This window comes from Triticum dicoccoides, chromosome 5A, assembly GCF_002162155.2.
Source record: "Triticum dicoccoides isolate Atlit2015 ecotype Zavitan chromosome 5A, WEW_v2.0, whole genome shotgun sequence".
Taxonomy (NCBI): Eukaryota; Viridiplantae; Streptophyta; class Magnoliopsida; order Poales; family Poaceae; genus Triticum; species Triticum dicoccoides.
In genome coordinates, this window is record NC_041388.1 from 220,795,962 (window position 1) to 220,816,311 (window position 20,350).

The following is a 20,350-nucleotide window of genomic DNA, read 5'->3' on the forward strand; positions in this document are numbered from 1 at the left end:
AGCACAAACATACTTCTCGCTCGAGCAAAACTGTGCCTCTGCGAAAAGAAAAAAAAACGAAAAACTTATTTTTTTTCTGTTTTCCAGAGGCATGGCCGTGCCTCTCGCGAAAGCACAACCGTGTCTCTCGCGGAAGCAAAACCGTGCCTCTTGCAGAAAAAAAACATAAACCGTGCCTTTTTTCTTTTATGAGAGGCACGGCCGTACCTCTCATGAAAAGACAACTGTGCCTCTCATGGAAGCAAAACCGTGCCTCTCGCGGAAGAAAGAAAACAGAAAACACATTTTTTTCGTTTCTGAGAGGCACGGCCGTGCCTCTTGCAGAAGCAAAACCATGCCTCTCACGGAAGCAAATCCGTGCCTCTCGCGAAAGCAAAATAAAAAAAGAAAACACATTTTTGCCCATGATTTTTTTTGATTTTTTGTCTAAAAGCTAAAGAAGACCTTTTTTCATTTTTGCGAACCGTTTTCAAGTAGTGAACTTAAAAAAAAGCATGAACTTTTCTCAATGCTGTGGCACTTATTTTCCAAATTCTGTAAACCTTTTTTAAAATGTTGAACTTCTTTACTTTTGTGAACCTTTTCCTTTTTTTTAAATGTCAATAGTCAACTCTCTGTTGTCAACAATCAATGATCGATGGTTGCCTGGTCAATGGGCGCAGGTCCACCAGCTAACCGATTTAAAACAAAACGTAGTTGGGCTGGCCGATATCTTGCGTGTGAGTGACAATTATCTTATCTGACGTCAATTAGAAGCTCTCGCAAAGGAAGGAGGTGTGGTTGGAGCGCCAATTATCATATCTCGCGCCAATTAGAAGCTCTTGTGAATAAGGGGTTGTGGCTAGGAATTAAGCTTAATGGCAAACAAATCGATTTTTTTGGGTGTGCGTTTAATTTCTAACCCTAGTGTGGTGGCCGCCGCCATTGGCACCTGCACGGTTGCAAGCCTGCAATACTGCACAGATGCATCCATTACATTCCTTAGCTTATATAATTTCCAAGAGCTGAGACTTCATGCACAACTCCTTTGAAATACAATAAAAAAATCCAGTAGAAATCATTTCTATAAATTAAATAACACGCAGAGCAAACATTCTATGGATCACAATCTTATAAAAATTAAAGGAGCCCTAAACTTCCACGCATTAGACAAAACAAGCCCATGCAAACCGCGAAGGAGTAAAACTCCTATTTGTCACCTTAAACGTCGGTTATAGTGCTTTTTGTAAACCAATGCACACCCATGTAGGTATTTTTTTCACTGGTTTTTTGAAGAAGCTTTTTATGATTGTTCTGATACATGCGGAAAATAAAAAAAATTCCAAAGCAAACCTTCTATGGATCACAATCTTATAAATATTAAAGGAGCCCTAAATTTTCACGCATTAGACAAAACAAGCCCATGCAAACCGTGAAGGTGTACAACTCCTATTTGTCGCCTCAAACGTCGGTTACAGTGTTTTTTGTAAACCGATGCATACCCATGTACGTATTTTTTCACTAGTTTTTTAGGGAAGCTTTTCATGATTGTTCTGATTCCTGCGGAAATGTAAACCGGCGCACACCCATGCACAATACAACTCCCATGTGAAAAACAAAAAAGAAAAAAAACTGTAAAAAGGACCGGTTAAGAAGCCGAAAATGCGTACGGGAAATAAAAAATCCAAAGAAAACGCCCAAAACATGACACGTGACGGCGACTGAGAGCGTATCAAATGGGGCGCTCTCAGCCCACCCAAGTGATCTTTGCCAGGCTCGGAGCGCTCGTCAACTAGTTGCGCCAACAAACCCACATCGATACGTGCTGGAAAAAGGTAAAGGAACAAAAAAAGAGGGCCCATTGGGTTCCAGCCCAGCCCAAATTTAGTACGGTTGGATGCACGCACCCAGCCCACCAAGCCCGGCATTCCCGTCGGACCCAAGCCGAACCCTCGCATTCCGCAGTGATATATAAATAGCAGCACTAGGGTTACCCGCTTCGCCTTCTGCACACAGCCTGCGCCGCCGCCGCCGCCGCCGTCCGCTCTACCCCAGGTGAGCAAGCGCTACAATCCCTCCTGCCTCTTCCACGATCTGCAGCTGCCGAACCCATTACTTCCGCGTAGTTCCTTCGCGGAGGTCATATTCCCCGGCTGTTGTGTCGTTCAGCGTTGATCGACCTGGACTCGGGCGCGTTTGGTCTTTGCAGTTTGCGGCTCTAATTGTTGCAGATCTAATTGTTTTGGCTGTTTCTGGCATTGCAGGTAAGGAAGGGAGGAGCGGCGATGTCGCACCGCAAGTTCGAGCACCCGAGGCACGGTTCCCTCGGCTTCCTCCCCAGGAAGCGCTGCTCTCGCCACCGCGGAAAGGGTATGCACACCGAGTAACACTTGCATTAGGGCACCTATTCCATGGCAGCCCGTTTCTTTCCATGCTGATGTTATTGAGTGTGGTTTTCACACATAGCCTATGGTCTATCTCATCGTGCTTGTAAGGTTGTTTGATTCGGATGTACTATATGTTTTGTTGATACACTATATTGGGTCCTGTAAATAGTAGCAAATGGTGCTTCACACCTTTCTAGAATTTAGTTGCCAACTTCAGTAGTGTCAAATAGTTTTCATTCCCTGGAACTGTCTTAAAAATCCCTTGCACATCTATTCTTCCTTCAAATAAGGCAATTCTATTAAAATTGCTGTTACCCTGTAACTATTTGTTTCCTTCGTTTTACAGTTCAGCGAATACTTATCTGTAGTCTGTCTTACTAGTCTGTTTTCTCTTATGCAGTGAAGGCCTTCCCCAAGGATGACCAACAGAAGCCTTGCCACCTCACTGCCTTCCTGGGCTACAAGGCTGGAATGACCCACATTGTTCGTGAGGTCGAGAAGCCTGGATCCAGTATGTCTAACCCTTCCATTATTCTAATCACGTTCGTTTCATTACTGAAAATAATGAACAGGAACAATTCTTGTTTTGTAAATAATACAGTAACATGACCTTCAAGTAGCACTGTAAATAGGGCCCTGCATGTTATATTTGCTTGATTGTTTGCTCTTGTTGATTCTTAAGATTGCTTATGGTTGTTGTTACATCTTGCAGAGCTCCACAAGAAGGAAACCTGTGAGGCTGTTACCATCATTGAGACCCCTCCTCTGGTCATTGTTGGTCTTGTGGCCTATGTGAAGACCCCTTGTGGCCTTCGCACTCTCAACTCTGTCTGGGCTCAGCACCTTAGCGAAGATGTGAGGAGAAGGTTCTACAAGAACTGGTGCAAGAGCAAGAAGAAGGCGTTCACAAAGTATGCCCTCAAGTATGACTGTGATGCGGGCAAGAAGGAAATCCAGTTGCAGCTTGAGAAAATGAAGAAGTATGCCACTATTGTCCGTGTTATTGCCCATACTCAGGTGTGATGGCCATTTCCCTGTTCATCTTGGTCAGTATTCTGTTTATTGTAAAATGTTTAACTCACCATTGCTATGCCATTTTTCTGAATATCAGATTAGGAAGATGAAAGGCTTGAAACAGAAGAAGGCTCACCTCATGGAGATCCAGATTAATGGTGGCACCATCGCAGACAAGGTTGACTATGGCTACAAGTTCTTTGAGAAGGAAGTCCCAGTTGAAGCGGTCTTCCAGAAAGATGAAATGGTTGACATCATTGGTGTCACCAAGGGTAAGGGGTACGAAGGTGTCGTCACTCGCTGGGGTGTGACCCGCCTTCCCCGCAAGACCCACAGGGGTCTCCGAAAGGTTGCCTGTATCGGTGCCTGGCATCCTGCTAGGGTTTCCTACACTGTTGCTCGTGCTGGTCAGAATGGTTACCACCACCGCACAGAGATGAACAAAAAGATTTACAAGATGGGCAAGTCTGGACAGGAGTCTCACGAGGCCTGCACTGAGTTTGACAGGTATCTTTGAGTGAATCTGACTACGTGCATGCTATCATCTGTTGTGCTCTTGAACATTTTCCATGAAACTGACGGCCATGGTGGTGCTTGCAGGACTGAGAAGGACATCACCCCGATGGGTGGCTTCCCTCACTATGGTGTGGTGAAGGGTGACTACCTCATGATCAAGGGCTGCTGTGTGGGCCCCAAGAAGAGAGTGGTGACCCTCCGCCAGTCCCTGTTGAAGCAGACATCGCGGTTGGCCCTTGAGGAGATCAAGCTCAAGTTCATTGACACCTCATCCAAGTTCGGGCATGGCCGGTTCCAGACCACTGACGAGAAGCAGAAGTTCTACGGCAGGCTCAAGGCTTAGGCTGCGACAGATCTTATCCCATAGTGTTACCAGCTTTTTTTCTTGCTTTGTGGCAGATTGTTTGGGTATCGGTTTATGCATTGCAATTGCAACTCTGAGCTGCTGCGAATGTTCGAACTGATGAGGTTTATGCATTTTGAACTTTATAGTAATGCTATTTGCATGCCTTCAAATTTGGAAGCTAATGTTTCAGCCGCTGTAGCCTCTACGTGGACAATCGTGTTGCGTGTTTGTAGTCACGATCTGGTATCAATCCTATTCATGATCAGGGTCATGGCGCATAGAATGAAGGAAAATTTGGTTCAGAAAAAATTGTGCTTGTTCTCTGGCGAGGTCTGAACGAGGGCGTCTGAGAGCAATCTTCAAATTTCAGCCTCATGTTCATGCGTTCATTAATTTGTTCATTGATGTAAGCGGAAGGGAAGGAATTGTTAGGAAGCGGAAGGGAAGGAATTGTTCATCGAAGGAAGCGGAGGGAACGAAAGGCTTAGAGCATCTCTAGGAGCAGACGCTGTAAAAGAGCCGCCCATTTTTTGGGCCAGACTAGACCGTATACTTGCCCTGACCCGTAAGTTTATAATGGTCAGGAAAACACCCCTTGTGCAGTATATCTACGGGTCCGTGGCTGTTGGGTGAAACAATATCCCCGCCGCCGCAATCCCTCTTCCCCCCTCCAATTTCTCATTGTCGGCAATCCAAATATGTCGCCTCACTCTGCTACTGCCAACGCATCCACCACCATGTGGCGCGGGATGTGGAGCTCCGGCCGTGGCGCCGGTGGAGGCGAGGACCCCGAGCGGAAGTGTTGGGTCGCTGCCGACGCGGTGAGGAACCGGTCCGCCCGGCGGTACACGAACCAGGGCCTTGAGCCATCACCGCCCCTCCTCCATCGCGAGACAGAGTGGTAGGCTCAACTCTCCGGCGTCGGTCAAGAGGAAGGCGGAGGAGCTCCCGCCGCTCCACGCAGAGGGAGGCGGAGGAGCTCCCGCCGCTCAGCGCGGTGAAGAGGGAGCCCGAGGCGGAGGAGCCGCATGCCAATATCGTCGGGCCGCCGGGACGAGGAGATCAACCAACTTCTGTACGAGCAGGGCCTCGCCAAGGTGCGGGAGTTCGACGAGAAGATGGAGGCGTGGCGCCGCGAAGCCGACGCGCAAGACTCCATGTACATCGACCTCATCTCCGACGATGATGACGAGTGATCGTCGCCACGCGAGCCCTCCGGGTGCGGCCGCCATGCTGCGGCGTGGCGGCCGCACCCGGAGGGCTCCGGTGAGCCCAATTTTGGGCATTAGGGTTAGGGGTAGGCGGCCTCCTCCGATCTAGTCTATGTAAAAATCAACTATGCATTGATCATCAAGTATCTATGGATGCACCTAGTTCTAATGTTTGTGTTCTTCTCTCTCGCGAAGTTTTATTTTCAATTTTTAAAAGTCCATTTGAAATTTCTGTTATGCCGCAGCTATTTTCGGCCCTTATCCGAGCGAAACTGCGAACTATAACCCCTTATAAGGGCTCTGCTAGAGATGCTCTTAAAAGATGTAAATGAAGAGCGTTCCGTAAACAAATGAGTGTCTTGTTCAAGTCAAGAATACCAATTCCATTTGTTGAACCATGGCCGATGAAATTAAGCTCCCTATCATAGCCGATGAAACTAAGCTCCTTATTCATATATTTGTGCCTTGTCGCGAAGGCTTTCATGGCTAGATTTATTAATTTCAAATAACATTTACATCATCCAGTAAATAACGAAAGATAAAACTAGGGTTCAATCACATCTAGGTAAGGGCATCTTCAATGCCGACCTGCAAATTTTTCCATGCATCCGTCCGCATGGTTCTTACAAACAGGGCATGCACCACGTCCTCCGCGTGGTGCTTACAAATAGGGCATTGCGTTGATGTGGAGATACGACGATTAGCCAGAACATCGAAGAATGGTAGGATCTATGGATGAAGATTTTCACTTTACTTGGTACTTTCAGTCTCCATAGTTTCTTCCATATAGAACGAGGTGACAAACCGCTTGAGATAGAAGAACTAGGACTCAGACTGGGAATCTTCCCATTGTTTACAGTAGGCCGAACAAACACCAAAAACTCTAGATTATTTTGATTGCCATGCAACATGATCCACCGTGTCCTACTGATGTATGGGAATTTGCAGAATAAGTATATATATAGATAGATAGATAGATAGTGTTATTATTCATCACCCGGGGTGCAGAATAAGTTATTCTTCACCCAAGGTAATCTTACGATCATTTCATAATTAAATATGTTTCGAATTCAAATAGTTACATTCTTATTGATTCACTACGTAAAATTTGACATAAGAAAATAAAAATATAGGTCATAAGACAAGAAAATTTGCAGTTTATGTGTATTTTAGAATATATTTTTACGTTTGTAATTTTATATAATATAAAATATTTTTTACGGCGATTATATATTTTCCTACGGTCCCTTTTTGCGTCGAAAATAAGACAAAACTTACGGAACGTAAGATTACGGTGCATTGATGGTAAAATAGAGGGGGGTGAAGAATAACTATTCCTCACCCAGGGTGACGAATAGCGCGACCCGATATATATAGAGGATGGATTTGCTACCAATGATTACTAGGGTCACTGCTATCGGAACCATTCATTTACTTCGAGATTTGAACCTTTCTCGGGATAAGGTTTCCTATTCTTGGTTTACTGAAAATCATCAGACCAAAAGTGGAGCTTGGTTGAGGACTTTTACTGACGCCTGGACCGAAATAGCAACCTACATGCCTTTTTTTAATCAATGTTGAGGAAAGCCAGACACATGAGACCACGTGTTGGGACATGCCATAACCCCATTTTGGCAATCCTCTCTGCTGTCTTCAGGCTTTCCATTTATATAAAAAGTTCTATGAAATGTCAACGCTAGTGTGGTTGTCCTCTAGCTAGTGTCTCATGTGTTGTACTTGTACGTTTTGTATTTGACAACTAAAACACTAGTGCTGCTTGTCCATCTAAAGTATTTTATGCCAATTCTTTAAACATATATTTCTAGTGATCTTAACAACATCAAGTGTAAGCGTCTAGATTAAATCATAATCCTTCTACCTCTAGAGCAACACACACACATACAATTGTGCAAGGTTCGGCAATGAAAAATAAAGGTTCCCGTGTCATTATATTAGCAAGAGATAGATAGATTGTGAAGGATGGGATAAAAAGTGCCCGGTCAAATAAAAGGAGTGCACACATACGATTGTGCAAGGTTTCGGTAATGAAAAATAAAGTTTCCCGTGTCAATCTACTGAGAGGAGGAGATAGATAGATAGAGAGGAATGTGATAAAAGGTGCATGGTCAAATAAAAAGAGTGTACACATACAATTGTGCAAGGTTTGGAAATTGAAAATTAAAGGTTCCAGTGCAATGTTTGGGTAATCCTAATCCGTCTGTCTCTAGACCACCACCGCTCCCTCCTGACAAACAAACAAAGAAGAGAGAGAGAGAGAGAGAGAGAGAGAGAGAGAGAGAGAGAGAGAGAGAGAGAGGCAGAGAGAGCGAGGTTGGGAGTACATGATTGTCGGGAGCGGTGGCAGACCATCAAATGGAGATGCTTGATAAAGAATGGTACCCAAAAGGTTATAAGGTCCATGTAGAAAAGGTGGTCGGTCAAATAAAAAGAGTGCACACATACGATTGTTCAAGGGTTTGGACAATGAAAAATAAATGTTCCCATGTCATTATAACAAGAGGGACAGATAGAGAGACGGGCGGGGTAAAAGGTGGCCTGTAAAAAAAGAGTCTACACATACAATCGTGTAAAGTTCGGCAATGAAAAATAAAGGTTCTCGTGTCATTATACTGATAGCAAGAGATAGATAGATTGGGAAGGATGGGATAAAAAAATTTCCAGTCAAATAAAAGGAGTGCGCACATATGATTTTGCAAGGTTTGGGCAATGAAAAATAAAGTTTCTCGTGTCAATATACTGAGAGGAGGAGATAGATAGATAGAGAGGGATGTGATAAAAGGTGACTGATCAAATAAAAAGAGTGTACACATACAATTGTGCAAGGTTTGGAAAATAAAAATTAAAGGTTCCAGTTGGAGTAAGATTAGGTTTAAACAACCCGCAAAAAAAGAATAGGTTTAAACAGCGATCAAGCTTGTCGTGCAATTAGACTAGGAAAGTGCTCCGTGTGAATTGGTCTTGTGGGTCGGTTGGGCCGGCTGTGTGTATATTTCTCCTACAAACCTTGCTATGCTACAAGCCTCTGCGTCTTTCGATCTGGCTCAAATGATTTATCTCACCGGCGTTTTTTCACTCTGCTCTACAAATGTTGGGCACGACTACAAAGACATCTCCATCTTCACATTCTTGCACAGCTGCACTACAGAAGGCCCGTGCCCTGGAGAAGGGCTGGGTAGTAGTGCTACATTGGATGACCTTGGTTTTGTCCCTAGTGTATGTGCTGCGTCTGACAAGCATGACATGGAGTACTTTCTACAGTGTGCATGAAACCGCGTTGTTCATAAGCTGAGTTAATGAATCAAAGCTTACCTAGCAGTGCTAGCCTTTGACTTCTGTTTGATACCGAAGAAAGGTCCGCATATAAAAACTGCTCAGTTAGTAAAACCCTAGGCTTATTATAGTTCATGCACGCAATTTTTTTAACAGCAGATCATGCACATACTTAGTTGCAGCGTAATTGCTCCAGTTCAGCAATCTTATGTGACGGCTTAGTGCCTTTGTCATGGTTTTGCATCCTATAGTTTTTTTAGAGAAACATCCTATAGTTTCTATGTGGAAGTAGTATAACACTGAATGGATGAACCGTTTTAGTGTTATGGAGCGACGCGTCGCTCCTCTCAGGGCGATTCGGAAGGCGACGAACCCAAGTCTGTCGCGTTCCCCTCCCCTGGTCCTCCCACCCTTGCGGCATAATTGATGGGAAAATCATAGTAGTACAACATCAGCATGAATCAATAGAACTAGAACCAAAACAAAAAATAAAAAAATAAAACACAACAATAAGGAAGAGCTTAATCCACTATGTTGTGTCAATGCAGAGATCCTCATCTCCATTCCAGCTAATCCATGCAGCACACACAACTCATGCAGATGGGGAGGTAGCTTTTTTGCGGGGGCAGAGAGGGAGGTAGCTTTTTTGGCGGGGGCAGAGAGGGAGGTAGCTAATCCATGCAGCACACTTAGCTAATGCACACACCGTCAATTTACTTCAGTGCTAGTAGCTGGAGGCACGGCTCTCTGACCCTGACAATTCATAAACCATAGAACCAGTTATTTAATAAAAAGGATTAGAACTGTGATGGGAGAGGAAATAAATCATCGATACGAACGGGCACCCAAATTTGAACCATGAACCATGTAGGATGGAGAGTAAAGAAAAATCATCCATCTAGCTAGGTACAGAACTGCATACATAGGTGCACATGGAAAAAAACTAAAAGGGGAGGGGGGCACGGGTCTGCTCGTTGGCGGTGGCGTGGGCGCACAGCTCCCTGATCTCCTTCCACTAGCCGATTAAGGTGGAATCGATGGAGGAGGAGAGGATGAAGAAGCGGACCTTGTGGGCGAAGCTAGCGATGGCCAGGAGGATGCGCTGGACGTGCTCCTCCGTCTCCGCCGTCGGCCGTTTCCTCCCCGTCCATCCCGCGGTCGCGCTCGCAGATCGGATGATCCTCGTAGGCAAGGCCGCCACGGCCGCAGCTACGGTCCTTGGACGCTAGCTCGATGGGGCAGTAGTGAAGGGAGAGAGGTGGGGCGGTGAGGAGACGCGATGGTGGACAGTCGTTCCATGGGAGGAGCGAGGGGAGAGCCCGAGTCAGATTTGGATCAAGGTGGGGGAGAGAAAAAATGAGGGGCCAAGAGAGACGGGGGTATGTTCGGGGCAATTTTGATATGAGAGAAAAAAAGACATGAACTATTTCTGGGCTAGGCCACCGTCAGTGAGTTGGAACCCTTCGTGGGCAGAGAACCGTTGCGCGTGGGCCGAGGGCTGCGTCACTACAGTTTTGTCAGCCTACCCACTGAGCCTACTCGGGTACAACAAGGGGACCGTGGTCCTAATTTCATCTATAAGAGGAAATAACTATCAATCACATAAAATGAAAGAAATGAAATGAGGGAAAGTTGAGGGACCAGATCCCAACAAAAACATGTGGTCCTGATTGCCACCTCTAGAGTGAAACGCAATAGTTTTGCTTTTCTCTCTCTCTCTCTATATATATATGCGCCAAAAATTCATCCTAATCAAACTTCCACCCCATCCGCCAATACTAGGGTCAATAAGCTCATATCAAAACCACTATATTTCAGAAAGTTTTTGCCTCCAGGTTTACCCACTTGTGCGAATGTGACTTCTTGATCAGCTGGATGGCGACATGTGTATTATTTTGGTAGATTACCGTGTAGAATTACGCGGTGGCCGTAGGCCTTTGATGATTTTTTAACTGATTCGCATTTTCCTGTGTGCACTTGGGGTGTCTTTAGCAATTTTGGTTCAGATGATTGTTTGATCGTGAAAGCAACCTATGGGCGTTTGGGTTGTTGACGCGTGCATTTTTTTGGTATGTGGTTGTGTACAAATGCATGTATGGGCGTATATGCATCGGCTAAATTTTTTGACGTGCTTGCTTCATTGCCGTGTGCTTCTAGCCGTTTATGTTGTAATTAAGTCGGCCATGTGGTGTGTTGGTTTTCAATTTTGCTTTTATCATCGGGAACATACAAGAAACAAGCAAATCGATGATCAACAAAGGAATGTGGCCAAATCAGTCACCGCATGCATGCAGACCAATCGGAACACATTGCTTGGATATGCGGTCGACCAATAGCAGTCTGACGAAATGGTGATTAGGGGATGGGCAACTACGTCCAATTAAAAGGCACATGCGCAGGCAACGGGACGAGCAACTACATCCAATTACAAGAGGGATATTGCCAAGATAGCCACTGCACCGCTCGGGAGCGATTGTAGGTCAGATACGGGACATTCCTTGTCTCTCTCGCATGTGCGCTGGATGCATCCCGTCCAATCCACCGCTTTCGTTTCTTTCTTATCTGCCTCACCGCTTACTTCTCCTTCCTTATCTCTTCTTCTTCTGGATGCCTCTGCGGCTTACCGCCCTTGATGATCGAGGTGTTTTCTGGAAGATTCCGGTTGAATCGTCCACCGCCATAAGCATCTATAAATCTCTCCTTCCTCTTCTCTATGGTCATCACTTGCTTTCGCATCTCAACCGAAGCACCACCAAGAAATAGCGTCGACGCAAAACATCGAGCCTCTCTCCGCTTCTCTCGTGTGGGATGGAAAGGAGCTTCGTTTACCACCTCGTCGGGCATGCCCCTTCCTCCTAGGCTCCTCCTTTCTTTGACATGCAGTATGGAGCAAGCTCGACCATTGCGAGTTGTGGAGCCACGCTCCAAGGTTCTGAGTAGCTACCCACGGGCTCTCCCCACGTTGCACCTCCGGGATTGCAGGGGAGGAGCTGCGTCCAGCCTCCGTCGCTACTACTCCGCTGAGCGAGAAACTACATCATTGTTGCTACCATGTGGAGGTTGTCGACGTTCACCATGGAACAACGAGGTGTTCGATGGCCGACGGGCACGCCGGCGAGCTAGTTCCACTTGGGCGCCTCAAAGGCATGGGTGACCGTCGGTGACGTGTCCCTCGCGTTGTTGGACGCGATCGCTTCCCTGGAGTAGTTGGCAATGGTGCATGAGATTGGCCACCTGCTTGGCTCGGGCACTTCTTGGTGATAGTAAAAAAATTATGAAAGAAGAAAAAAATTATTAACTACATACGGTGTATATATAATTTTGACTATTTGCATCTCTTTACTACTGCATCATAGGAGCTAATCCAATGGGAGGCTACGCCAGATGATCTAATCTAGCAATGACTCGCATCGCGTTCGGCAAAATAAATCATCCCTACTAAAGATGTGTCATCGTGTATTCCCTTGTTTGTTCACATGCATTTTCCTCCCATCTTTTTTCCCTACATCCATAGTTTTTCATGCGATCATCTGGCATCCTAAAATAACAATGCTTATTACAAAGAAGAAACATAATCCATACAACTGCACCGTATCGACGGACGCGGCGTGCCGCCGCGCAGGGGTAAGCTAGTTAACTCTAGTAAGCACTCTGTTTTCATAGATTGTGATGATTTTTCTAGAAGAATTGTTTAGGGTCTAACAATCGTCCCAAATATTTATCTTCAAGCCATTACCAATTCCCCAAACACTCCCTCTTTTAAAGGTTTGAACTCAAGCCCAAATGCTCTGCTAGACTGTAACGCCCTCGATGCGGCTATATCTCCTACGTGTCGAAGCACGACTTAGAGGTATAACCGCATTGAAAGCAATGTCGCAAGTAAGGTAATCTTCACAACAACCCATGTAATATAGATAATAGGGGAAAAGATACATAGTTGGCTTACACTCGCTACGTCACACAAAGTACATGAATAACATTACAATCATCCAATACACTCATGGTCCGACTACGTCACCAAAATAAAAGATCAACCCCAACAAGCGACATGGTCCCGATCGCCCCAACTGGGCACCACTACTGATCATCAGGGGAAGACACATAGTAACGGCGTGAGTCTTCGTCGAACTCCCACTTGAGCTCAAGCGCATCATCTGGAACGGAGTCATCGGGCCCTGCATCTGGTTTGGAAGTAATCTGTGAGCCACGGGGACTCAGCAATCTCGCACCCTCGCGATCAAGACTATTTAAGCTTATAGGTAAGGCAAGGTAATATGTGGAGCTGCAGCAAGCGACTAGCATATATGGTGGCTAACCTGTTCGCAAAAGAGAGCGAGAAGAGAAGGCAAAGCACGAACGAAGAACTATAGAACAAACTACGTCAAGCATTACTCCAACACCGTGTTCACTTCCCGGACTCCGCCGAGAAGAGACCATCACGGTTACACATGTAGTTGATTCATTTTAATTAAGTTAAGGTTCATGTTATCTACAACCGGACATTAACAAATTCCCATCTGCCCATAACCACGGGCACGGCTTTCAAAAGTTCAAATCCCTGCAGGGGAGTCCCAACTTAGCCCATCACAAGCTCTCACGGTCAACGAAGGATAACCTTCTCCCGAGACATTCCGATTAGACTCGGTATCCCGGTTCTACAAGACAACTTCGACAAGGTAAAACAATTCCAGCAACACCGCCCGAATGTGCCGACAAATTCCGATAGGAGCTGCACATATCTCGTTCTCAGGGCACACTCAGATTGTCCAAACTTCCGGTAGGCCAGCCCAGAGTTGCCCCTGGTGGCCACCGGCGGCTGACGAGGTGGACCAACACTCAGAGGAGCACTGGCCCGGGGGGGGGGGGTTAAATAAGATGCCCTCGGGCTCCGGAAACCCAAGGGAAAAAGAGGCTAGGTGGCAAATGGTAAAACCAAGGTTGGGCATTGCTGGAGGAGTTTTATTCAAGACGAACTGTCAAGGGGTTCCCATTATCACCCAACCGCGTAAGGAACGCAAAATCCGGGAACATAACACCGATATGACGGAAACTAGGGCGGCAAGAGTGGAACAAAACACCAGGCAAAAGGCCGAGCCTTTCACCCTTTACCAAGTATATAGATGCATTAAGATAACAAGATAATATAATGATATCCCAACAAATAAAACAATGTTCCAACAAGGAACGATCTCCAGTCTTCACCTGCAACTAGCAACGCTATAAGAGGGGCTGAGCAAAGCGGTAACATAGCCAATCAACGGTTTGCTAGGACATGGTGGGTTAGAGGTTTGACATGGCATTTTGGGAGGCATGATAAACAAATGGTAGGCACCGTAGCATAGGCATAGCAAAAGAGCGAGCATCTAGCAAGCAAAGATAGAAGTGATTTCGAGGGTATGATCATCTTGCCTGCAAAGTTGTCAGAGTTGACTTGATCCTCGTAAGCAAACTCAACGGGCTCCTCGTTAGCGAACTCGTCTCCCGGCTCTACCCAAACAATACAAACAAGCAAGAGGAACACAATCAACCACGTGCAAAGCTCAAACAACACAATGCAAACATGGTATGCTATGCGGGATGCGATATGTGATGCATATGCAAGATTTGGCAAGGAATGATTGAACCTGGCCTCAACTTAGAAATCTAAGAGTTCCACTGGAAAGGTGAGGTGATTTCGGTTGAAATCGATATAAAGAACACCGGAATCGGATGCACGGTTTGGAAATGGCAAGCAAAATAAATATGGCACCGGTCTGCGATAAACAACAAGTAGCCATCTAAATGCATCAAGATAATTATGCTACAGCACTCAAATATGGCAACAAAATACATGGCAAGGATCCGCTCATGATGATTGACAAAAGATGAACACTGAGCTACGGCCAATTCATCCATTAACAGGTTCAAACAAGCATGACAAAAATGCAAATGATAACAGGTTTCAGACTTAGTGAAATTAACACAAGTCTGGAATTTCAGATCAGGTAGCACACTTTGGAGCATGAAAACTATATGCTACAGGAACTTAACATGGCAAAGCAAGGTATGGCATTAAGCTACTCAAAGATCTTAACAAAAGGCCCTTAGTAGCCTTGAGCAAAAAGGGATCAGAAAATACAATTGCAAGCATGTGAACATGGCAAAAACATAATCAGGTTACAGAGTTACTGAAAAACTGGAGCATGCAAATATGTTAACAGGTAGGCATGTTCACGAGCTCGATGCACTCACTACAGAGCATGGCATGACAAACTAAGCATACAACCATCAAGAATACATATTATAGAAGCTAGATATGGCAAGAACAACAACATAGCATTCACGGATCAACAACAACAGCCTCGGCAAAATCGCTAACAAGTAAACAATCTGCCAGGATTCACGAAATAGCGAAAGTAGAGCTCGATTGACTCAAGCTAGGGTGCTCCATAATTGCAAACAAAGACATGGATGGATAGAGCACCACAAGATTAACAAATCATCCTTACTGATCATCCTCAAAAGAGGCATGGATCACTAGGAAACAACATGAACATATGGCATATTGATAAAATCAGATCAAGGACTTAGTGAAATTCTAAGTCCCTGAAATCAGCATTAACGAATGCACTACTTTGCAAGCTTGTGCTAGTCACCACACACATCACAAAACTACATGGTAAGCACTTCTATAAAGATGGCATGACATATAACACATGTAGAGCTCAGGAGCATATCATGCACACATTAATCATGACAAAAATGACAAATAGCTATTTGATGCAGGAGATCTGACAATTAACTCAAATAGCTCTCTTCCAACAGCATTTCGGGCATCCAGATGAACTGAAATGAAGATGATGCAATGAGATGAAATGATGTACTCTCTGAGGCAAACATTTTGATATGCTACACGCTCAAATCGGAGCTACGGATACGGAGTTATGGCATGATGAAAAACACAAAATATTACTGAAACGGGGAAAAAGTCAACCGAGGATTAGGGTTCCAGATCCAAATCGGATTGGGCATGGAAGTCGAGGCGGCCGGATCTCTCGCCGGGGTACACTGTAGACGGTCGGAGCAGGGACTTGGCGGTAGTGGCGCACGCCGGCGACGAGGAGGAGGCGGTGGGCGGCCGGAGCGGCGAGGTCGACGCAGGGCGCGGACGGGGCGGCGCCGGCTCGGGTCGGCCGCGGTGGTGCTCGGTGGCGCGGTCGCCGGAGCGGCGAGGTGGTGCTGCTCGTCGGTGAAAGGAGGCGGCGGCCGACGAGAGGAGAGGCGTGCGGCGCTCGGGTGGCTCCTCCCGCGGGCGGCGACGACGAGGAGACGGGCCGCGGGGGCCCGGATCGGGCTCCGTGGGCCTCGGCGGCGGCGGGCGGCTGGCACCACGTGGCGGGACGCCACTGGTGCGGCGCTGCGGCGTGGTGTGTCCGGCGCGTACGGACACGTCCGGCGCGTGGAGAGGGGATTTTTTAGGGTTTGGGGGGAGAGAAAACCCGGGATTTTCGGGGAGAGGTCTATATATAGGCAAAGAGGGAGCTAGGAGTGTCCAAATGAGGTGCGGTTTTCGGCCACGCGATCGTGATCGAACGAACGAGATGATGGAGAGATCTTAGGTGGGTTTTGGGCCAAATTGGAAGGGTGTTGGGCTGCAACACACACTGGGCCTTCTCGGTCCCTCGGTCAACCGTTGGAGTATCAAACGAAGTCCAAATGGTATGAAACTTGATAGGCGGTCTACCGGTAGTAAACCAAGGCCGCTTGGCAAGTCTCGGTCCAATCCGGAAATGTTTAACCCCCACACACGAAAGGAAGGTAGAAAGGACCACCGGAGGAGATAGGAGCGCCGGAATGCAAAACGGACAACGGGGAAAATGCTCGGATGCATGAGACGAACACGTATGCAAATGCAATGCACATGATGACATGATATGAGATGCATGACAACGACCACAACACACGGAGACAAAAACCCGAACCCGAGTAAATAAAATAACTTAGCGCCGGAAACGGCAAGAGTTGGAGTACATATAAGGTAAATTACATCCGGGGTGTTACAACACTCGACCACTATGAAAGGATCTCGTCCCGAGATCTAGGACTAGAAGAACGCCGGGTACTCAGAACGGAGGTGATCCTCGCGTTCCCAGGTGGCTTCACGGTCGGAATGTTGTGACCACTTGACTTTGAGGAATTTGATTGACTTATTGCGAGTTTTGCGTTCAGTCTCTTCAAGAATAGCCACGGGGTGCTCACGATAAGAAAGGTCTTCTTGGAGATCAATGTCTTCGAAGTTGATGGTGCGGTCAGGAGTCTTGGAGCACTTGCGGAGCTGAGAAACATGGAACACGTCATGCACATTTGCAAAGTTTGAAGGAAGCTCGAGTTGATAGGCGAGATCGCCTCTCTTGCTGACGATCTTGAAAGGACCCACGTATCTAGGGGCAAGCTTCCCTTTGATACCGAAGCGACGAGTACCTTTCATTGGAGAGACGCGGAGGTAAACATGATCTCCGATCTCGAAAGACAAATCACGATGCTTACCATCATAGTATCTCTTCTGGCGCGATTGCGCTGCTTTGAGGTTATCACGAATGACTTTACACATCTCCTCTGCCTCTGTGATCAAGTCATTTCCAAGAAGTTGACGTTCACTGATTTCTGACCAGTTAAGAGGAGTACGACACTTCCTGCCATACATAATTTCGAATGGGGCCTTGCCCGAACTTGCTTGAAAACTGTTGTTGTAGGAGAATACAGCATATGGAAGACAATCCTCCCACTTCATACCGAAGGAGATAACGCAAGCCCTGAGCATATCTTCAAGAATCTAATTGACACGCTCGACTTGACCGCTAGTTTGAGGATGGAAAGCTGTGCTGAAGCGGATGTTGGTGCCCATGGCCTTCTGAAAAGAATCCCAAAACTTGGAGGTAATGATGCTGCCACGGTCTGAAGAGATCACCTGTGGAATGCCATGGAGCGAGACAATTTGAGAGGTATAAAGCTCCGCCAATTGAGCTGCAGTGATAGACTCTTTGATAGGCAGAAAATGAGCCACTTTAGTGATTTTGTCGATGACAACGAATATAGCATCATCCCATGCTTGGACTTTGGAAATCCAGTCACGAAGTCCATCTCAATGTGGTCAAACTTCCATTCTGGAATGGCAAGAGGTTGGAGGAGACCAGCTGGCCTTTGGTGTTCTGCCTTCACTCTTCTACAGGCATCACATTCATTCACGAACTGAGCAATCTCGTGCTTCATTCGAGTCCACCAATAAGCCTGCTTGAGGTCCTGATACATCTTCGTACTCCCAGGGTGTATGGAGAGGAGTGAATTGTAAGCCTCGTTCATGATAACTTTACGAAGGTCACCTTTGGGCACAACAATACGATCCTCGAAGAAGAGAGTATCCTTGTCATCAAGGCGATAGCACTTGTACTTGGGTTGGCTCTTGGCAATCCCAATCTTCACCTTCTTCACCATAGCATCAAGAAGTTGAGCCTCGCGAATCTGATCTTCCAAAGTAGGAGAGACTTGAAGGTTGGCGAGGAAACCTTGAGGAACAACTTGCAGATTGAGTTTGCGGAAAGCTTCACAAAGCTCGGGTTGGTAAGGCTTGAGAATCAGACTATTGCAGTACGCCTTCCTGCTCAAAGCGTCAGCAATCACATTGGCCTTTCTTGGAGTATACTTGATACTCGGGTTATACTCTTGAATCATTTCGACCCAACGAGTCTGCCTGAGGTTGAGATTAGGCTGAGTGAAGATGTACTTGAGACTCTTGTGGTCAGTGAAAATGTCCACTTTTCTTCCCAATAAGGGATGTCTCCAAGTCAAAAGAGTATGCACAACTGCCGCCAACTCGAGGTTGTGAGTGGGGTAGTTCTTCTCGTTGGGCTTCAACTGGCGAGAGGTATAAGCCACAACTTTCTTCTCTTGCATCAACACTGCACCAAGACCTTGAAGAGATGCATCGTAGAAGACCTCGAACGGTTTGGATTCATCAGGAGGAGTCAGAGCTGGAGCAGTGACCAATTTCTCTTTCAAAGTGTTGAAAGCAATGTCACATTCCGGAGACCAAATGTACTTGACGTGCTTCTGGAGAAGGTTTGAAAGAGGCTTCGCGATCTTTGAAAAGTTCTCAACGAACCTTCGACAGTAGCTTGCGAGATCAAGGAAGCTACGGAGTTGCTTCACGTTCTGAGGTGGTTCCCAATTCACAATTGCAGGCACCTTCTCAGGATTCATTGCTATGCCCTTGGCAGAGATGATATGCCCAAGATAGAGAACCTCATCGAGCCAAAACTCGCACTTTGAGAACTTGGCGTAGAACTGATGTTCCCTGAGCTTATCGAGCACTAAACGCAAGTGCTTGGCATGACCTTCCTTGTTCTTCGAAAAGACCAGAATGTCGTCGAGATAGACCAAAACAAAGTCATTTGTGTAGGCGTTGAAGATGAAGTTCATCATGTGAGAGAAAGTCGGAGGAGCATTGACGAGGCCAAAAGTCATGACAGTGTATTCATATGAATCATAGCTTGTTCTGAAAGCCGTCTTGGCAATATCTTGCTCACGGATTCGAATCTGGTGATAGCCCATACGGAGATCAAGCTTGGAGAATACTTGGGCACCTTTGAGTTGTTTGAACAGCTCATTGATGTTGGGAAGTGGGTACTTGTTCTTGATAGTCTTCTTGTTCAATGGACGGTAGTCAACACAAAGTCGGTCCGTTCCATCCTTCTTCTTCACAAAAAGTACTCCACAACCCCACAGAGAAGAACTAGGTCGGATGAGACCCATTCTCTCTTGAATATTGAGTTGCTTCTTCAGCTCCTTCAACTCTTCTGGTCCGAGCTTGTAAGGACGCTTGCAAACTGGTTCCGTGCCAGGCTCAAGATCGATGATGAATTCAACTGGCTGGTGCGGAGGCATTCCTGGAAGCTCTTCTGGGAAGACGTCTTGATATTCACAGACAACTGGAATTTGGGAGATGGCATCCAGTTCACCTTTCTCATTGAGAGAAAATAGACGGATTGCATTATCCCGAGCGGCAAACACAATTACATCCTGAGACGAATGAGTCAATTGAATCTGCCTGGCTGCACAATCAAGCCGAGCCTTGTTGTCGGTGTCAAAACTGGCGAATCTTCGGTAGGGGGTCCCGAACTGTGCGTCTAGGCCGGATGGTAATAGGAGGCAGGGAACACGATGTTTTACCCAGGTTCGGGCCCTCTTGATGGAGATAAAACCCTACGTCCTGCTTGATTAATATTGATGATATGGGTAGTACAAGAGTAGATCTACCACGAGATCAAGGAGGCTAAACCCTAGAAGCTAGCCTATGGTATGATTGTTGTATATGGAGTTGATTGCCTACGGACTACAACCCTCCGGTTTATATAGACACCGGATAGGGTTAGGGTTACATAGAGTCGGTTACAATGGTAGGAGATCTTGAATATACGCATCACCAAGCTTGCCTTCCATGCCAAGGAAAGTCCCATCCGGACACGGGATGAAGTCTTCAATCTTGTATCTTCATAGTCCTGGAGTCCGGCTGAAGGTATAGTCCGGCTATCCGAACACCCCCTAATCCAGGACTTCCTTAGTAGCCCCCG

General features: G+C 46.4%; 1 protein-coding gene and 1 long non-coding RNA gene across 2 annotated transcripts; one reads left to right on the top strand and one right to left on the bottom strand.

Annotated features, from left to right (window-relative positions):
* Positions 1-1,955: 1,955 nt before the first annotated feature.
* LOC119300751 (60S ribosomal protein L3-like) lies at positions 1,956-4,434 on the top strand. Its single transcript, XM_037577647.1, has 6 exons — positions 1,956-2,034; positions 2,244-2,349; positions 2,767-2,877; positions 3,079-3,383; positions 3,478-3,887; positions 3,981-4,434. Exons 2-6 carry the CDS (start codon positions 2,265-2,267, stop codon positions 4,237-4,239), a joined length of 1,170 nt encoding a protein of 389 aa, XP_037433544.1. The 5' UTR covers positions 1,956-2,034; positions 2,244-2,264; the 3' UTR covers positions 4,240-4,434.
* A 4,751-nt stretch (positions 4,435-9,185) lies between these two features.
* LOC119300753 lies at positions 9,186-10,124 on the bottom strand. Its single transcript, XR_005146707.1, has 2 exons — positions 9,811-10,124; positions 9,186-9,497 (listed from the first exon to the last, which is right to left on the bottom strand). It is a non-coding gene; the product is annotated as an uncharacterized LOC119300753 (long non-coding RNA).
* Between the last annotated feature and the right edge of the window lie 10,226 nt (positions 10,125-20,350).

Coding starts and splice junctions, on each gene's coding strand:
- LOC119300751 (XM_037577647.1), top strand. CDS start 2,265: ATGTCGCACCGCAAGTTCGAGCACCCGAGGCACGGTTCCCTCGGCTTC. Junction 3,384..3,477: donor GTGTTATTGCCCATACTCAG/GTGTGATGGCCA, acceptor TCTGAATATCAG/ATTAGGAAGATGAAAGGCTT. Junction 3,888..3,980: donor GCCTGCACTGAGTTTGACAG/GTATCTTTGAGT, acceptor TGGTGCTTGCAG/GACTGAGAAGGACATCACCC.